Raw genomic sequence first — 17,762 nt, forward strand, 5'->3', positions numbered from 1 at the left:
GGTAAACAGTACTTTTTCTTTGTCACTGCTGATTTTCAGTTTATGTTGCATGCTGTGTATACTTGGGCTTCTAGGTTTGTAATTCTGTCTGTGTCAATAATGCAGAGCTAGTAATGTATTTGCAGGCATAATATAGTGGCATGCATTTCTGGACTGATAAAGTGATGCTCTGAGCTCAAAGCCCTTGGTGGTAAGACCACCACAGTGAGAGGAGTTGGCAGAGGAGTCTCAGACCCAGAGGGTGGTGAGAGCAAGGCCAGGGCAGCATCAGGAGGTTGCCAGATGTGCTGGATGGGGATAGTACCTCACACCAGTGTCATGCTGCCTTGTTGTTATGGGAGGAGATGTCCATTGTATTGATGCAGCATTAATGTCCCCCAGGGATAGTCTGCATAAGCTTTTTTTCCAATTCAAGTCACATGCTAAATGCTAAAAGCTTTACTAATTCCTAGTTGTGAATGCTTACGCATTTGTTCAGTAAATTTTCTCCTACAGAATCCGCTAAATTAAAGTTGCACTGTGAGATAAGTAAAAGTAAAATGCTCTGTGGATGATGTGAACTCCATTTATTCTGCAGAGCACATCAGAAGCCAGCTTATTATGAGTTCTACATGAAAGCTTGGGAAACAATGAACAGTCCTTTGTGTAGGAGAGTATTTATAGTCAGAATATGTGGGAAAGGGAGTAAATCATTAAAATCATTAACCAGTTCAGTTTGCACCTCCATAGAGATGTGTAAGAAAACTTGTGAGTGCACCTTTCCTCCCATACTAGGAAATAATTTGCATATATTAAAATACATAACATCCTTTGATGTAATAAATTTCATCTAATATTAAAGAAATGTGTGTGGGTAGAAAAAATAATAATTCCTTATTTTTCCAGATTGAAAGGCCTTATTGTGAAATGAGGAAAAACATTTAAAGAGTCTGTGACTTTGTACTAGTTTGAAAGCAAACCAGTGAAGAGATCCCAAGTCAGAACTACAATTTAATAAGAAAATGAAGATAAAGGCAATAATGCAGTATCATTGGCTTAAACTGGCAGAGACAGGATACAACCTCAGTGTTTCTTTGTTGTAGGTATCACCTTGCCCTGCATAGTTCCTGGAGCATACGGGCCCCCAGGGACTCCCGGCTTTCCAGGACTGCCAGGTAGGGACACAAGGTGATGTAATGCACTGACTGACTGCCAAGCAGCACTTATTTGTCAAAGATAATACCTCCCAATTAATCCTCTTCCAAGCAATAGTTATTCCAGAGGGTTAACTGGCAGAACAATGTCCTTTTTTTCCCCAAAGTGACTAGGCCTAAATCCCATGGAGGATCATATTCACTGCACCATTTTTTAGCTTTCATGTAGCCTTGAACACAAACCTTCTGCTTCTGTGTTTATGTAGCTCATGAACAGCTATAGCTTTGAGACTTTATTTTGCTTAAATTGTGTATCCAGCACCAGCTTTGCAGAAAATATTTGAACCTCTTTTGTTGTGCCCTGTTTTTGTCTTCTGCTATTTGTTTGTTGATATTATTAATATATTTTTTACCCATAGGTCCCAAAGGCAGCAAAGGCTTTTCTGGCATTCCAGGCCAGCCTGGGTTACATGGGTCTAAAGGACAGCCTGGGTCTCCAGGAATAATAGGCTTGCAAGGGGAACCTGGTAAGAGGGAAGTTGCTGGAGTTCTTTTTATTGTCTGATTAATGTGTACAATACATTATCAAAAGAGTTTTCTGGCCTTCTTGGCTACTTCTGCCTCATACATTCATAATGCTCCATTGAGTGTTCCATTATGTTCCTTACAAATGCAAGCAAGTGATTGCAGCTTAGGAGAAAACAAAGGAAATATTCAGGATGTTTACCACCTGCCTGAAACACTGTATCACTACTGGGAGAAAAGAGAACAGTCAAGAGTTTGTTTCTCCAGAGACCATTGTCACGTACTTTGTTCCAGTTTAGATTAGCCACAAATTTAGTGTAACACTTATTTTAAGCCCTGTGGTACTCTGGTGAAGGTACACTGTACACAGTGCTTGGACTCATTTTAGCCATAGGAATTTCTGATGGTTATGTAAAGAAAGACCAAGAGGCAAAGGTGATGAGGGTTAGGGGTTTTACTTAACCTACCATCTATTGAAACCAAGCTTGGAATGCTTTATATAGCTGCAACTACACACTTGTACAGTATTCTTTTCTTGAAAAAAAAAGGTCCAAAAAACCTAAACCTTTCAACAGTTTTGTCTTTCTGTCACTGATTATTGTTTCTAATTCAGTACTGAAATATTTTGCAACTTCTCAAGCAATTTTTTCTTTAATGGGAATTTTTTAAATGTATATTTTATTTGAGATGCTATTGGAAGCAGTATTGTGTACTTCTGTTGAGTGACTCTTATGGATCTTCTCTTTAAGGCTTCCCTGGACCTCGGGGAGAGCAAGGCTCACAAGGACTTCCAGGACTGGATGGAACAGATGGTTTGCCTGGGAAAATGGGTCCTTCAGGCTTAGCTGGAATAAAAGGAGCTCTTGGAGATGTATTTGGTGCTGAGAGTGGAACTGTGGGAGAGCGTGGCCGACCTGGACTTCCAGGTGATAAAGGGCTTACAGGTGATATTGGATTTCCAGGACCAAAAGGTAAGCACTGATATTGCTTGTATCTGGGAATATCAAACTGTTTTTCTTTCAAATAGCCTTCCTCTTTCCAGTCACTTTAAGATAATGCAACTCCTCTGCTCACAGATGGTGATTTGCTGGTTTTCTGTTAGAATCTAATGCAATTCAAAGGCTTTTATCAAAACTCACTTTTCAATTTAAAATGTGAATTTTGCTTTATTTGTTCTGTAAACTCCTATCTCTCTGTTTCCAGGGCTGGATGGAAGACCAGGCCTCCTGGGTGTTAAAGGTGAACAGGGTCATCCAGGATATTCAGGTGTCCCTGGATTGCGGGGTCCTCCTGGCCCTGGAGGCCCTTTTGGCATTAAGGGAAAACCAGGACCCTTGGGGTCAGCTGGCCTTGCAGGAGCACCAGGTACGTGGTGTTTTCAAATGAAGACAAGTAGCTGAGCTGTGCTCTGTGGTGTTGAAGTGTGGGAGAAGTTTGGGATTTGCTTGGAGTGAGCTCCTACCCCTGGCTGAGCCTGTTGACACTGACTGCTGGGCAATTCCTGCTGGGAAATGTTACCCCAATACTGCAGAAAGTACAGCAGAAAGATGGAAGAAAACAGCTTAAATGTCATGATGTTTTTAACATCTTTGCTCTTATGTGTTGGCTGTATCATTGACTAATCTTCATTTCCCTTTTTCATGACAATTAATTTCTATTGTGTGAGGTTGCTTGAAATGTGATTTAGATTGAAAAGTTGTTGACTTTATCAGGACGAGCACTTGTCTTCCCTGTCTTTCTCTTTGCTGGGGCAGAAGAGTGCTTTATTTTCCTTCACTCATTTTTTTTCAGAGGAAAAAAATCCCCACCACTTGAGTATAGTGATATCTGTAAAGCTGCACTGACTAAAGTGTTTCATAACAGTATATGAAAGATTTGAGAACCCAGCAAAGAGAGACCTGGGAATTGGTAGATGATGGTCTGAGACATAAAAGTGCTCTTCTGATGTAGAATGACAGTGCTGAAGCACAGTGGCAACAAATGAATGAAAGCAGTAACATCACTTGACATGAAAATTATAGAGTTTTTAATTTTTTAAAATTTTAATGTTAACATTCCTTCTGCCTCTCTGTTGTTTCACATTTATGGTCATTATGCCATATTTGGCTTTTCTTCAACTGTTTTTAAAAACCTCCCATTGCTAGGATGATAAGCTCCGAATAACTAAGTTTTTTTGCAGCTGTTGTCTCCCTGAATCATTAATTTCTTTTGTAGCCTGGTTCTTTCTGTTTACATATTTTGTCTGTTTTTTCCTTCACCATGTTTCTATTCCATTTATCATCAACTCTCCATTTCTGATGTCACACTGTTTGGTTATGGGTTCTTCACATAGGCTGTCAAGGTGAGAAAATGCAGTGTAGCATAAAAGCTCATGGACTAACAACCCAGCTTTTAATGCTACAAGAATTGCATTGACCATAGGTGATACCCCTTATCATTGCTAATCAAAGCAGAAGGCAAAGAACCACTGTAATGAGAATGCTCAGACAGTAACAAAGTCTCAAGCCTGTAAGGAAATCATTAATATGCAGAGATTTTAAGTGTGTATGTTTTCTTTGTCTTCTTAAATAAGGCAGCTCTTTCATCTGCTTAAAAAACTGCTGCTTTGTAGCACAAAGCCCTGAGTGTAACAGAGCTTGAATATTGACTGCTACTGCAGCAAATGTAATTTTTCAGCAGCCACCTGAGTTTTCCTTCTCTTCATTATTTTGGATCTGAGCATTCTGTTTTCAATGGTTTGAGCCTTTGTTTAAAATTGTAAACCATTACAAAGCTTCAGCTAGAAACATTTAGAGGCAAAATAGTGCATATGGTATTGGTTTTGTGAGAGCACAATCAGCTTGTTCCTGTAGTGAGCAATTGGCTCTTGAGAAGTACAGCTCAACTACCAAGGTGAAACAAGAACTTATGAAAACAAGCCTGTCTAGCTGATTGATCTCTGGTTCACCCAGACCATGGGGCAGGGAGCAGAAGCTGGCATTAATGATGCTCCCCATTCTGTCTTGGCTGCCTTGATGATGAAGGTAAGACTGTGCATTACAGGTCAGTGTCTGGTGGTCGAAATAAGGGGTTTCACTCTCGCCAGTTGTGTAGCAATGTAGGCAGTAACCCTCCTTGTAGGTATTTTATTATTAGATGACTAATGCTTTTGCAGTTCTAAGCTTTATGCCTTCTAGTAGGCTGCATGTGCCATAAGGTGCCATTTGTCATTAAAAACAACGCTGTGTTTAAAGAGCTTGGGAAGCTGCCACAAACTGTCCTAGTTTTGTGCAATATCCTCGATTGAGTTCTTTCTTGTATTGATTCAGGACCTCCTGGAGTCAAAGGTGTGGCTGGGGATGTAGGACCACAAGGCCCTGCTGGTATGAAAGGCTTCCCAGGTCTTGATGGTGCTCCAGGATCTCCTGGGGAAAGAGGATTGTTAGGGCCACCTGGGCCTTTTGGTCAAGATGGACATCCAGGTTTCTCTGGGCCAAAAGGTAGGTATTTCAGTCCTGAGATTGCTGTGCCCACAAAAAAAAAACCTTGCTGATCCTGATTTTAGGCCCAACTTGATGGAAGGGAATGAATCCCCAGCTAGTGTTGGGATGCATTTGTTTTGCTGCCAAGATACAAATTATGGATTTAATTATCAATAATGTTCCTAAGGAAATCTATCTTAAAGGTCTTAGGTCCTTGTGGACAAAGGATTATATAAATCAAAATGGACAAGAAAATTGAAGAAATGAAGAGTGAATGAAATTTATAGAAAGAAGGGAGAGAATCAAGCACAAATCAAATGGGAAGTAAAAAATTACAAACAATGTGATCTTTAAGCACCAATACAGTAGTTGGTTACCTGGAGAATAACACAAAGCAACAGAGTTGTGGAACTGCATGTTGTTCTCTTGGAAATTGATTGTGTTTGATCTCCACTGGAAGCGGGACCAGGCTCTCAGAGGTGAACTGAGAAGTGCTGGTTGAAAGTATTGTGAGTGGAGACCTGTGACAGAAGTGACAGCACTGTGCCATGTGCTTAAGTACCCAGATTTGGGTGATTGGCCAGACCCAGGCAGCCTCTCCCTGTCCCAGGGTGGATGTGCAGTGTTCCAGGATAGACTGATATTCCCTTTTTAATTCTCAACATTTCTATGCAGGTGAGAAAGGCTCTTCTGGTCTGCTTGGTTTCCCTGGCATGCCTGGACTGCCTGGTGTCCCTGGAGTGAATGGGTTTAAAGGAACTCCTGGCACAGCTGGAGGAAAAGGAAGTCCAGGAGTTGTGGGACTTCAAGGTCAAAAAGGTGAGAAACAGCTGAATGGCTTTTGCTGGCTGTGCAGCGGAGGGACTTAGGAGGCAATTCTGAGATGTCTGTGTCTGGTATTATTCTTCTAAATATTGTAATCTTCTATTTTTTCAATACTTTGGCCTGTTTACCAAAGAGTAGTAATGAATTTGCATCTGGAGACATGGAAGTTCTGTTTTTCTCTGCTCGATTATTTTGCAAGAAGATTTCATGACTTTTTATTTCTTCAGGTGACAGAGGTGATATAGGTCCACCTGGTCTTCCTGTTCTTGGGACTTCAGAACAGGCACTGCAAATCAAAGGAGACAAAGGAGATCCTGGATTAGCTGGACTTGGAGGATTCCCAGGACCTAGAGGTATTTCACAACATTGCAGTTATTTGCCAGTATCAGTTGTTCAGTATCTGGGCTAGTTATCAGTGGAGCATGGTCTGCCTTTTGGCAGTGCCTACAGTGCTACTGTTTTCTGTTCTGCCATTCCCATTCTAGCAAGACTTGCATATGGCAGTTCTGAATTTTGAGAAAACAGTTTTCCTTTAGAGTTCTGTTCTGTAGATCTAATGCCATCCTTTCTTCCTCTTTAGGGGAGATTAGGGTAACAGGTCAACTGACCCAAATGAGCTGGATGTCTGTATTATTGAAAGAAATCCCACTCTTCTGTATTACCCAGGTGATAAAGGAATCCCAGGAAGTCGTGGACAGCCTGGTCTCCCTGGTCCAGTTGGGTCACCAAGCAAAGAGAGAGGTCTTCATGGTGACCCAGGCTTCCCTGGTCCACCTGGACAGCCTGGCCTGCCAGGACAGAAGGGTGCACATGGTATCATGGGATTTCCAGGAATGCCAGGAGAGAGGGTAAATACCTTCTTAAGTATCATCATCTTCTCTGGGTGCTCTTTGGAAAACCCTGTGTTCTAATTGATACTCCTGTACCACCACAGCAGAACCTGGCAGAATTTTTCCTTACAAAACTTCCAGATTGTTTTTGTTTGGCTCATACCATTAAATGGCATTTTACATAGTGTTTCGTGCTACACCTTTGTGTTCTGTTATTCCACATGACCCAAGCTTGGAACAGCAAGAATAAAAAGCAAAGATTAATTTTGGTTGGGTTGGTTTCTTTCAGGGTTCAGATGGCACCACAGGAACACTTGGATTCCCAGGACCTATTGGCCTTCCTGGTCCGAAGGGTAAAAAATCTTTCACAGTGTGTATGGTCTTTCATTATACACAGTCCTAATATTAATGACACAAAGGAATAAGCAGTGTTCTAGAAGTGTCCATTGCTCTCCAGTGACAGGCTCTAGCACATATCCCTTTGTAAGAGGCTTCTTTCAGACAAGACCTATACCAAACCTAAATACTTTATGGTCCTCTTAAAGCTTGGCCACAGCACTGTGTGAGGCCTGTTGGACAGTGCAAGAAGCACCCTTTTCTCTCATCTCCTCGTGTCAAAAGTGCAGGATGTTGTGGAATTACCTGTAAATTTCTGTCTTGTGCATTTGGACGAGTGGATCTGCATCCATTGATGGGTATAAGCATTGTCAGACTCAGGTGCATCATTTGCTATTGTCTTTGTTTGCACCGTGAATTTGAAATATAGCAAGATTTATTTTCTTAAACAAGCCCTGGAAACTGATGTCCACAGTCAATGACAGGATGGCCTTTCCTTCCTTTTCCAGGTGAACGGGGAGAGTCTGTTGGTGTTCCTGGCATTGCTGGACCAAAAGGAGAGAGAGGAGATCCAGGGTTTCCAGGTAAAGTAGGCCTTGGTTGCTCACTTCAAGAACACAAAATTCTAGAGACTAAATAGGTTGGCATTGCCAAATTTGGGTATTTTTGTAATCCTGAAAGTGAGATTTGAGGAGTTTGCAATCCAGGTGGGGCACAAATCTGGATGATAATGAACACATCTGAGAGCAGCCCAGTTCTAATGCTGGATTCACTTCATTTCTTGAGGAGTGAACTTGCACTGGCATTGGCACCCTGGGAGTCCAGCCCAGGGCCCAGGCAATGGCTGAGCAAACACAAGTGCTGCAACCTCAGCATACCATGTTCTCACCCTCTTCATGCCTTCCTCCAGTTTGACTGGTATGTTTATATCCTTTTAGGAGAGAGAGGGAGAGAAGGACTCAAGGGTGAACCAGGCTATCCAGGAAACACTGGGGTGAATGGACCCAAAGGCAGCCCAGGAGATCTTGGCCAAGAAGGACCAGCAGGTACTGGACTGAGCACCTAAGTTCTGCAGCTCATGTTGTGACTATGACAACCTCACCTTGATGCTTCCTTAGCCCTGCTTGGTCTGTCTCAGCTGAGGCTTAAACAAGAAGTTTGGCAAGAAAATGGGAATTTTCTTTGACAGTAGTGTAAGGTGTCACCATGTCCTGCTGGTCAAATATGGTGAATCCTGCAACACTGAAACCCAGAGGAATCCCATTAACAAATAGGGAAGATCTCAGTTAGATAAAAGCAGTAGCAGCTTCTTCACAGCTCTTTCATTGCAACGTTTTTGTCTGTTCCCTCTCTAGAGCCACCTACCCAGATGAATGGCTACAAGGGTCTTTGGGTTGTGGGGTAATTAGCAAGTAGATTCCCAAATGGTTATCAAGATCAAAGGTTGGAGAACAATGAAAGTTGTTATTAAAATGTTTTATTTGAAAAAAAAACTAATTTAATTAGCTATTTGTGTGTGAACTGTTCATGTGTTACTTAGTGGATGATGAAGAACGTCACTGCTATGATTAAAAATAACCCCATCAAATAGTTTGATAAATGTGATGCTAATGGTGACATGAGGAGAGATTTGGATATGATTTTGCTTTATTTAAATAGTAGTTTATTCACCCATCTTAGGACTTAAGTGCAGGAACAGAAGCTGTAAGATGGAGCTGTGAGCTGTTTCAGCCTGGACGTGATGTGTAGTACAGGAATATTTTTCTACTTTCTTTTAGGAATCCCTGGAAATGCTGGGCTGAGAGGAGCCCCTGGCCCACCAGGACCCCCAGGACAGCCAGGATCTGTTGGATTCCCTGGAGCTCGTGGAACAGTGGGACCTAAAGGTAGATGTGTAATCTTGCACATGGAAGGAGAATTTGGGTCAGAAAAGCAGTGTTTTGGCCAAGTGTCTCGGGCAGGCAGAGTGTGTGACCGGCCAGCTGTGCGTGGGAAAGAGCTCCCTCTTGGCAACCTTGTGCAGGCACCAGCTGCTAGGAATGAGCAGAGGAAGGGCTGGAAAAGGGAAGGGCTTTCCCTTGGTTTGAATCACTAATGGGTGTTCATGGAGAGAGCAGTGGGAAGAGTTCTTGTGTGAAGGAAGCCTTTACAGCTTTATGTACTGTGCTCCCATGGGTCAGGTTATGTGTTGTGTTCCCCATGAGCCATCTTATGCATTTCCACCTAACTAGATTGTTTGCCCATTTGCTCACTTGTGTGTTCCAAATGTCTCCTCAGGCTTTCATGGATTTCCTGGTTTAAATGGTCTGAATGGCTTGCCAGGCACAAAAGGGTCTCCTGGAACACCAGGTAAAGGAAACGTGTAGTAGAAGTGTGATAGCTAGGGAAATATATAACTGATCCACCATGAGAGCAATGTTTCCCACAAAATTCCCCTATTTTACCCAGTTCTGGCTTTAATTATGACCTGAAAAAAAACCTCAGGATACTGAATGTGCATGAACTAATTCTTCTTCAATGTCAGTAAGAACAGGATGCAGCTTGTGGAGTCGAGGAGGCTTTTCTGGTGATGGTTCTCCTTGAATTCCTGAAGGATTGTGTCACTTCTGGAAAACTAATGGAATGAAATCATAAAACTCTTTCTAATGGATGCTTGATTTGAGCAGGGCAGCACCAAATGCTTGCTTTGAATTGGACTTAGCAATGAAATGTTTCTGTACTGCTTTTCAGAGCCCTCCATTATATGGAGCTCAAGGAAAGCATCAATAAAATCAGAAGCTGATTTCTTTTATTTGTTTCCAGATTCTGCTTTTAGGGAGCTTTTGCTGGACTCTTTCATATTTTGAATCATATGAAATGGAATGCAGTTTTGTGTTGCAAACAGGGTTTTACTAAAGTAAAGAAGTGAAGAAAGACCTTACCAAAAAGACTTGTTTAGTTACAGTCATGTTGTAAAGTAGCATCTAAAATTTGTGGCAGCTGTTTTATGCATGAAAATGGCTAGACTTCACGTGTACAACTCAAACCTGTGTTTTCTTTGTTTAAAACATTATCAGAAAGCAATGATTTGCAGCATATAGATCCCTCACAATTTTCCTGAGAGAGCTGCTTTTAGTGTATGCTCTTTCCAGAGTAGCATTCTGAACATCTCCCTGCAGCTTTTCAGGGAGCCTCTGTCCTGCACCACATGTGCCTGTGTGCATTCTGCAGCAGTCTGTGCAAACTGAACTCCCTCCCTGTGTTGCAGCATGAAGCCCACAAGGTTATTTAAAGACCAGAAGCTTGAGTCTGGTCTGTCCTAGTGAGAGGCACGGCATACATCTGGCAGCAGATCCTGTCACAGGACTGCTGAGTTCCCATTCTTGTGCAAGAGCTTGTGGGGAGACCAGAACAGTCATATGCTTTTCTCTCAGCAACTCACAGATTGTTTAAATTCACTCTGCAAAACCAGAGTAACATGTGAGGCACCAAATCACCAATTCCAGCTGCTCTACTGAAAACAGCAGAGACAGTAATAAATGGCTATTTTTAAAATCACCACTCATTTTGTGTAATAATTTGACTGCTATTCAGCAGTCAATAATGGGCTCTCTTATATTTGTTAACCATGTTTAATTAGGTCTGAGTGAAGTTGGACTGAAAGGACCTGCAGGCCTCCCAGGTACAAAGGGTGAAGAAGGCTCTCCAGGCTTGGGAAGAGGAGCTGCAGGATTCCCTGGACCAAAAGGCTCATCAGGAGACATGGGTAAATACTGATGTTCTGAAAGTAGGAGGTATTGCAGCTGAGGTTAATGGGTTGCATGGTCAGCAGAACTACCAAAGACAATTCCTGAAGCCTCAAAGGTGGTTAGAAGCTTGACAGGCAAATGTGAAATCTGTGATGTTGCTCTGTATTTTGAGAAACAGTTGGTTGCACAGTTCTGAAAGTATCTATATCTCTCCTGAACAGCACAGTATGTGTTGTTTCCCCTCCTGTAGTGAGATGTCTCTTTGTTCTCAATATAAATGCTCCCTAGCCACTGCTTCTGTCAGTGTCTGTGAAGATCCATGAAGACTTTTGGTTGACCCTCACTTTGTGTTTCTTTTTCTAGGTCCCCCTGGTCCTATGGGACTGCCTGGCCTGCCAGGAGCACCTGGAGTTTCTCTTCCATCTGATATACGGGGCAGACCTGGAGATGCTGGTGTTCCAGGCACTGATGGGAGTTCAGGTGTGTGTGCTTTGGAAGCTTTGTCACGGTGGCACCGGAACCATTCAGTACCTCACAGCCTTGCTGGAGAGGCTGAGACTCCAGTCTTTCCCCACACAGAAAGAAATGCTGGGGATAGCCCCAGAATTTACTTTGCCCCAGAAATAGATTTTGCCAATTAACTCTGTTGTCTCTAGGTTTTCCAGGTCCTCCAGGACCACGAGGGCCCCCTGGCCCAGCTTCTGACCAAGGTGACACAGGCACTCCAGGTTTCCCTGGTGTTCTTGGCTTGAGAGGCATTAAAGGTGACGTGGGACCCACTGGTCCAGTTGGGCTCCCTGGAGCATCTGGATTCAAAGGTAATCTTGCCTTGAAAGGATCTGGGAGTGGTTTGGCAGCTGTCATCTTGACAGTAGGAATGGTTGTTGGGTGGTTAGTGTGGCCTCCTCGTTCATGTGTAACAGCTGAATTTGATGTCTCAATCTTTCCTTTTGGCTCCTGCAGATTTTACCTACTGACTCCAAAAGCAGCAAAATGGGGCCAGCTCCAGGTGTTCTTCAATGTGTCCCTAGTTATGTTTTTCCTCTTGGTTTTTTTTCTGAGTAGATGGTGTCCACCTGCAATGTTGCTGTGCCTGTTGACTCACTTGTGCTCTCTAGGCAACAACTGGAGTTGCTGTTTCATCCCACCTGGCCTGTATGCTCAGAGGCATTAGTGTGGTGGATTTAGGCTCAACAAGAGGCTAAGAGGATTGTAGGAGTTCAGAGATGTTGTTCTGGGCTGAGGCAGGGAGCATGTTGATCTCTCTTTGGTCTCTAGAAAGGAGGCCAAAGGGCAGCTGCACACAGGGACTCCAGGAGCAAGGTTTGAGAGACACCACACAGCTCAAAGCCAGGGCAGGATGGAGAACCACTGCCACATGAACTGTCTGCTGTCTTTGTAGGCTGGCAGATCCCATCCCTCTGTGCTGTGCATAGAGATGGAGTTCAAAGAGTAAAGATGTGTTCTCTCCAAACCCTGTCCCTGGGCTACCCAAGGAAGGGGAAGAGTACTTTCAATAAAGTACAGTTTGGTAGCAGTGGGAAGTCTTGTCTTGAGGCTCTGCAGCCCTTGGGGTTGTGAAATTGGGCACAGACTGCCTTGAGGGTTGTGGTCCCTCCATCTCGGAGCCCCAGTGCTGTTGCTGCCATCAGTGAGAGCCACAGCTGTGGGTCAGAATTAGTGCTTAGGCCCAGTCTTAGGTGTGTGTCTTTGCAGGTGCAAGAGGTGAGCCTGGCCTAATGGGGATGCCAGGAAAAGATGGGCCTCCAGGGGATCCTGGTTATGCCGGGCTGAAAGGTGAAATGGGCCATCGAGGTGAGTGCTGGAGGATTTTAAAAGCTGTTGTTTATTGCACCTGGTTTGGGCTGGGGGTGACTTCAGAGCTCCCTTAATGGGCTTGTTTGAGAGACATGTTTTCTTAGAGACTGAAATAAGTTAGAGCTTGACATACTTTTTACAAGATACTCAGTACTGATGTACAAAGGTGGTTTTAATTTCACATTTTTCTCCTTTGTGTCAGGATTCACATCAAATCTGTATGGTTTTTATGGGGTACTTACACATCCTTTGCCCCATGTGCAGGTCCCCCTGGCAGACCAGGGGCTCCAGGAATAACCCCGCAGCCAGAAGAAGTCACAGCCCCTGCAGGATTACCTGGTCTGCCAGGAATTGATGGTGTTCCTGGCTTTGATGGAGATCCTGGATTCCATGGCCCAGCTGGAAAACCAGGTAAAAAGTACACTCAGATCACCAAAATCCTGTTCTTCTGGAAGAAAAACACTACTTTATCAAATGCATTAGGAATGTTTACAGATTTTTTTAATTAAGGAAATAATTCCATCAAAATGCATACAAATATAATATATATAAATATAATGCTGCATTTTTAACCATGTGTGATACTCAGCTGCACCTCTCAATCCTTTTACAGACAAACAGATCAGGTGGAGTCTCTTTTGGAGGTGGCTGTTTATAACCACAGCTGGTGAAGAGTGAGCTCTTGGCATGGCTGCTGACATCTTATTTCCCTTCTGGAATATGATTGCAGGAGTCAAGGCAATAGTATGAGGAAATAATGATACTAATAACTGTATTTTATTTCAGGCCCAAAAGGTTTGCCAGGAAGATCTGGTCTGAAAGGACGTGATGGCTTACCTGGAACCCCTGGCATAGCTGGAGATCCAGGACTTTCAGGTGCCCCAGGACCACAGGGATTTGAAGGTAATTTTATGATTTGGGGAGCACAGATAAAAAAGAAGCAAACAGTAGAATTGTGTTTGCTTACAGCTTCTGCAGAGACCCTTCCCAACACCCAATTACCTTAGGAAAACCAGGGGATGTCTGTTGTATTGCGTTTTGTATCTGTAATGAAGGAAATTTAATCTTCAGTGAGGAAAGTTCTTGTCCTTGTTGATGTCACAGCTGGTGTTTCTGTAGGTGCAATTCTAAACACCTTTTGGTTTTAATGTTTTGTGGATGTGGGAATGATCTTGAAGATCTAGAAGAGGGATAAAGTATTCACAGTAACCATAGCTGTGAGGCTTGGACAGGAGAGGAAAGGCACAGTGAGAAAGAACAGGAATAGCATCAAGAAGAGTGCTATAGCAAAAACGAATTAATTAGGTTTTGGTTGGTGCTTTGACATCCTCAGAACTACTGTACTGTGAGATATACCTAACACTGGCACCAGAGTTGTTGGGCAAAGAAAGAGAACTAAAAGAGGAAGGGAATGGGTGGATGGTGCTGTGAAATGACTGCTTTTGGAGCTGTTAAGTCTAGTAATTCATATAACAACCAGATAGCTTGGGCTCCTCTTTGTACAAGACTACCATAAGCAATGCCAAGTGGGGTACAGAGCCAGCTGATGTCCACCCTGTGCACTAGCAGGAGTGATTGTTCCTCTGTCTCCTAGGTGTTGCTGGGAAGCCGGGTCCCCTCGGTTTGCCGGGAATGCCCGGCCGGAGCGTGGGCGTTGGATACACTCTGGTGAAGCACAGTCAGTCAGACCAGATCCCCCCGTGTCCCATAGGGATGAATAAGCTCTGGGATGGCTACAGCTTATTGTATGTGGAGGGGCAGGAGAAGTCACACAACCAGGATCTGGGTGAGTTGACAGAATTCTCTCAAGAATGAACAACACAGTCCAAAATTACATTTAAAAAGCCATGCTGTGGCAGTGCAGAGGGCTGTAGTGGAGCTGGTGGCAGTTGGCTTGGCCAGATCCGCGCTGGGAGCGGTGTCACGCGTGCCATCCTCACCACTGAATGTTGGTGTGTATGACTTGGAGTGTTTGGCAGGTGCTTGGTATGACTACTTCTCCAATTTTTCCAGGTTTTGCTGGCTCATGTTTGCCTCGCTTCAGCACCATGCCTTTTATTTACTGCAACATCAATGAAGTGTGCTACTATGCCAGCCGAAATGACAAGTCCTACTGGCTGTCCACCACTGCTCCCATCCCCATGATGCCCGTGGACAGTGTCCAGATCCCGCAGTACATCAGCCGGTGCTCTGTGTGTGAAGCACCTTCCCAGGCCGTGGCTGTGCACAGCCAGGACATCACCATCCCACAGTGTCCCCTGGGCTGGCGCAGCTTGTGGATAGGATACTCCTTCCTTATGGTAAGGACACTACTGCTAATGCAAAGGCAGCTTCAAACATTTCCATCTCTCCTCTCTAATGAGGTCACTGAGACTGTGTTCTGTGAGTTTCTTACAGGAACCTGGAACCCTGTCTCTTCTTGCCTCAGTGCATTTCTTCATCAGCTGAGTTGCTGGAGCTCTGAGTTTGCTCTGTTTAGCACCTGCCCTGATCAGTTTTGGTGGCTGCCTAAGTTCTGTATCGCCACGGATGTTTGTTCTGTAAACGTTTAAATGTGGAAACAGTAATTCAGCTACAGTATTGACATAATCCTCTTTCTCAGTGGAAAAAGTTTTCCATTGCACTCTCCTAGAAGCTTATTAGTGTAAGATTATTAGAAAAACATGATGCCAGCATTGTTGTTTCCAAACTTTCCCAACTTTCAAGTGAAAAGCTGGTTTTCCATTATTCCAGGCCTGCATATTCAGCCTCAGTATGTTCCTTTGCCTTCTAGCCCTGACTCAAGAGACAGATACACATAGCCAGGGTATAATTTTGGTTGCCTGTTTACCTCCTCCTGTTCCTTTGAGCTCACTCAGCTTGCCATCTTTATTTCAGCACACTGCGGCAGGGGCGGAAGGTGGAGGCCAGTCCCTTGTCTCACCTGGCTCCTGCCTGGAGGATTTCCGAGCTACTCCATTCATCGAGTGCAATGGTGCTCGGGGAACGTGCCATTACTTTGCCAACAAGTACAGCTTCTGGCTGACCACGGTGGAGCAGGAGCAGCAGTTTGTCAGTGCTCCTCCCTCGGAGACTCTGAAAGCGGGGCAGCTTCGGACTCGCGTCAGCCGCTGCCAGGTGTGCATGAAGAACTTGTAGTAACAGAAATGCAGTTACGGGAACGGTCTCTGTTACCCCACGTTAGACATCACTGACTGAAGAAGGGTAAATTCACAAACCTCTTTTGTGTGTGTTTGATGGGTGAATCAAGACAGCCAGAATTCTACAAAAATCAAGTTTCAAGTCCAGGAATTTATGCAGAGGAGGGAAAGACCAGTGTTCTGAAGCCATTTTTTAAATGAAACATGGTGCTATGTTTTTACTTCGATGATTTTTTTCCCCTCCTTTATGGCTACCTCAGAAAGTCTCAGTGAGTTCCTTACTCAGACTGAAGAGCAGCTGACACCTCGTACCACTCCTCTGTCCAAGGCACATCCAGTCGTCACCCAGAGAGACTTTGCCTAAGCTATGCTTAATTAGTGTCTTTGCAAACAGTGTTTGGTCTAGGGTAAGGGAGTGGAGACTCATTCTCCTGTGAAACACAGAACTAGCTACAATTTATCAGGATATGCTGGGTGACTCGGAAACACTATGCACTAATGGTGGATAATGGATTTTCTTAGAAAAATTGAAAAATGAATGATTTGCTTTGCTTATTACACAGATGGAACATTCTTTCCTCCAGTGACAGGCAACCAGTTCTAATCCAGCCTGCTATCCACAGCTGACCTTAATGCAATTTTTCATGTGAAGATAAATCCAAAACACCTCTACCATTTTTCATTGCTTTCTATTGAAATATATTCCAGGTCTGTTGGCTTCAAGGTCTGTGCTTATCTCCTTGCAGCCACTGATATGCAGCCATACTTTATTAGTCAACATTTTATTGCTATGAACATAAATTTCCTTTCTGAGGCAGCTTTGGCACACTTATTTTCAAGCTTATTATTCAAGCTGTGTGTGTTTGAAAAGTAGACCCTTTACTAGATGGCATGCAAGCTTATGCAGATACAGGAGTAAGCAGCTATGGGATGTACATTTTTTACTCCTGCAGTCACCATGTGTTGTATACTGCTTCCTCTGGGCTTTATTGCTGTAAGTTTTAAAAAAAAATTGTATCTCTAGTATATGCACTGTTAACTTTCCTTCAGGGCATAATTAAAGAGAAGTGCCACTAATTGGATTTTCCTTGTATATTTTAGGGGAAACCCATGACAAAGGTATGGTTATACCTATAATGAGTTCATTCAGTAGGACTACAGTTATTACCATTAACCTCTCTGTAGTGAAGCATGTGAAATCCTTGTTTATTGACATTCCAGGACATTTCAAAGGAGTGCCTTGCAAATACACTGTCACCTTGGCTTAAAAATCTTTAGGATAAAATTTTTCAGAAAATTATTATTAATGCATGACTGAGACATTATTCTAAGCAGATGATAATCAGCAAAGATGAAAGTATTACTTGCATAACACATTATTATCTTCATAGATGGAGGTCAGAGCTCTCCAAGTCCTGGAGTTAAACCACACCAGAGATGAACAGGGAAGTTGAGGAACAATGTAGTCTTTCATCTCACTTAGTCCTAATTGTGAAAGATCAGCAACTGCTTTGGATGTATTTTGCAAATATCTTTGAGGCATTTTAACACTCCTGAGCAGCAGTCCTTTCCTGCAGGATATCCAGTCTAGTTTCTAGCTGTCCTGGCACAGACAGAGCATGTTGGATTTACATCCTGGGTTATGCACATGCAACTTTAAAACACTTGTGTGCACAGAGCAAAGCTCAAGACTTCTGAAAAATCATGCAGATAACTAAGTAATGAAATTTTCAGCCACTGGGTTCCCCTGCTGCTACAAAGAATCTGGTTGGTCATGTCTTTTATCTGCAGGGACTCAGCTTTATTTTGAACATGACACATGCAAAGACAATTAATTTATTCCCCAGGACCAGAGCTTTATGCATTTTAAGCACCACTTTCTTTAGAGAGCTGCTTGTCTTGAAGTAACCAGCTCCACTGCTGTCCAGTCCAAGCTTCCATCCAGATCCACCAGCCACTCCCTGTC

General features: G+C 43.4%; 1 protein-coding gene across 1 annotated transcript in view; it reads left to right on the forward strand.

Annotated features, from left to right (window-relative positions):
* COL4A6 (collagen type IV alpha 6 chain) overlaps positions 1-16,873 on the forward strand; it is a 112,638-nt gene extending 95,765 nt beyond the window's left edge. Inside the window, exons 24-45 of the mRNA XM_053956055.1 lie at positions 1,083-1,154; positions 1,553-1,660; positions 2,408-2,629; positions 2,862-3,023; positions 4,967-5,137; positions 5,795-5,938; positions 6,172-6,297; positions 6,611-6,792; positions 7,064-7,127; positions 7,620-7,694; positions 8,049-8,156; positions 8,889-8,996; positions 9,388-9,459; positions 10,730-10,855; positions 11,202-11,318; positions 11,495-11,656; positions 12,555-12,653; positions 12,921-13,067; positions 13,443-13,559; positions 14,251-14,442; positions 14,670-14,956; positions 15,534-16,873. Of these exons, the coding sequence (XP_053812030.1) occupies positions 1,083-1,154; positions 1,553-1,660; positions 2,408-2,629; positions 2,862-3,023; positions 4,967-5,137; positions 5,795-5,938; positions 6,172-6,297; positions 6,611-6,792; positions 7,064-7,127; positions 7,620-7,694; positions 8,049-8,156; positions 8,889-8,996; positions 9,388-9,459; positions 10,730-10,855; positions 11,202-11,318; positions 11,495-11,656; positions 12,555-12,653; positions 12,921-13,067; positions 13,443-13,559; positions 14,251-14,442; positions 14,670-14,956; positions 15,534-15,794 (3,122 nt within the window). The 3' untranslated portion in view covers positions 15,795-16,873. The remainder of the gene's footprint in view (positions 1-1,082; positions 1,155-1,552; positions 1,661-2,407; positions 2,630-2,861; positions 3,024-4,966; positions 5,138-5,794; positions 5,939-6,171; positions 6,298-6,610; positions 6,793-7,063; positions 7,128-7,619; positions 7,695-8,048; positions 8,157-8,888; positions 8,997-9,387; positions 9,460-10,729; positions 10,856-11,201; positions 11,319-11,494; positions 11,657-12,554; positions 12,654-12,920; positions 13,068-13,442; positions 13,560-14,250; positions 14,443-14,669; positions 14,957-15,533) is intronic.
* The last annotated feature ends 889 nt before the right edge of the window (positions 16,874-17,762 follow it).

The sequence above is a fragment of the Vidua chalybeata genome, chromosome 14, assembly GCF_026979565.1.
Source record: "Vidua chalybeata isolate OUT-0048 chromosome 14, bVidCha1 merged haplotype, whole genome shotgun sequence".
In the NCBI taxonomy this organism is placed as follows: Eukaryota; Metazoa; Chordata; class Aves; order Passeriformes; family Viduidae; genus Vidua; species Vidua chalybeata.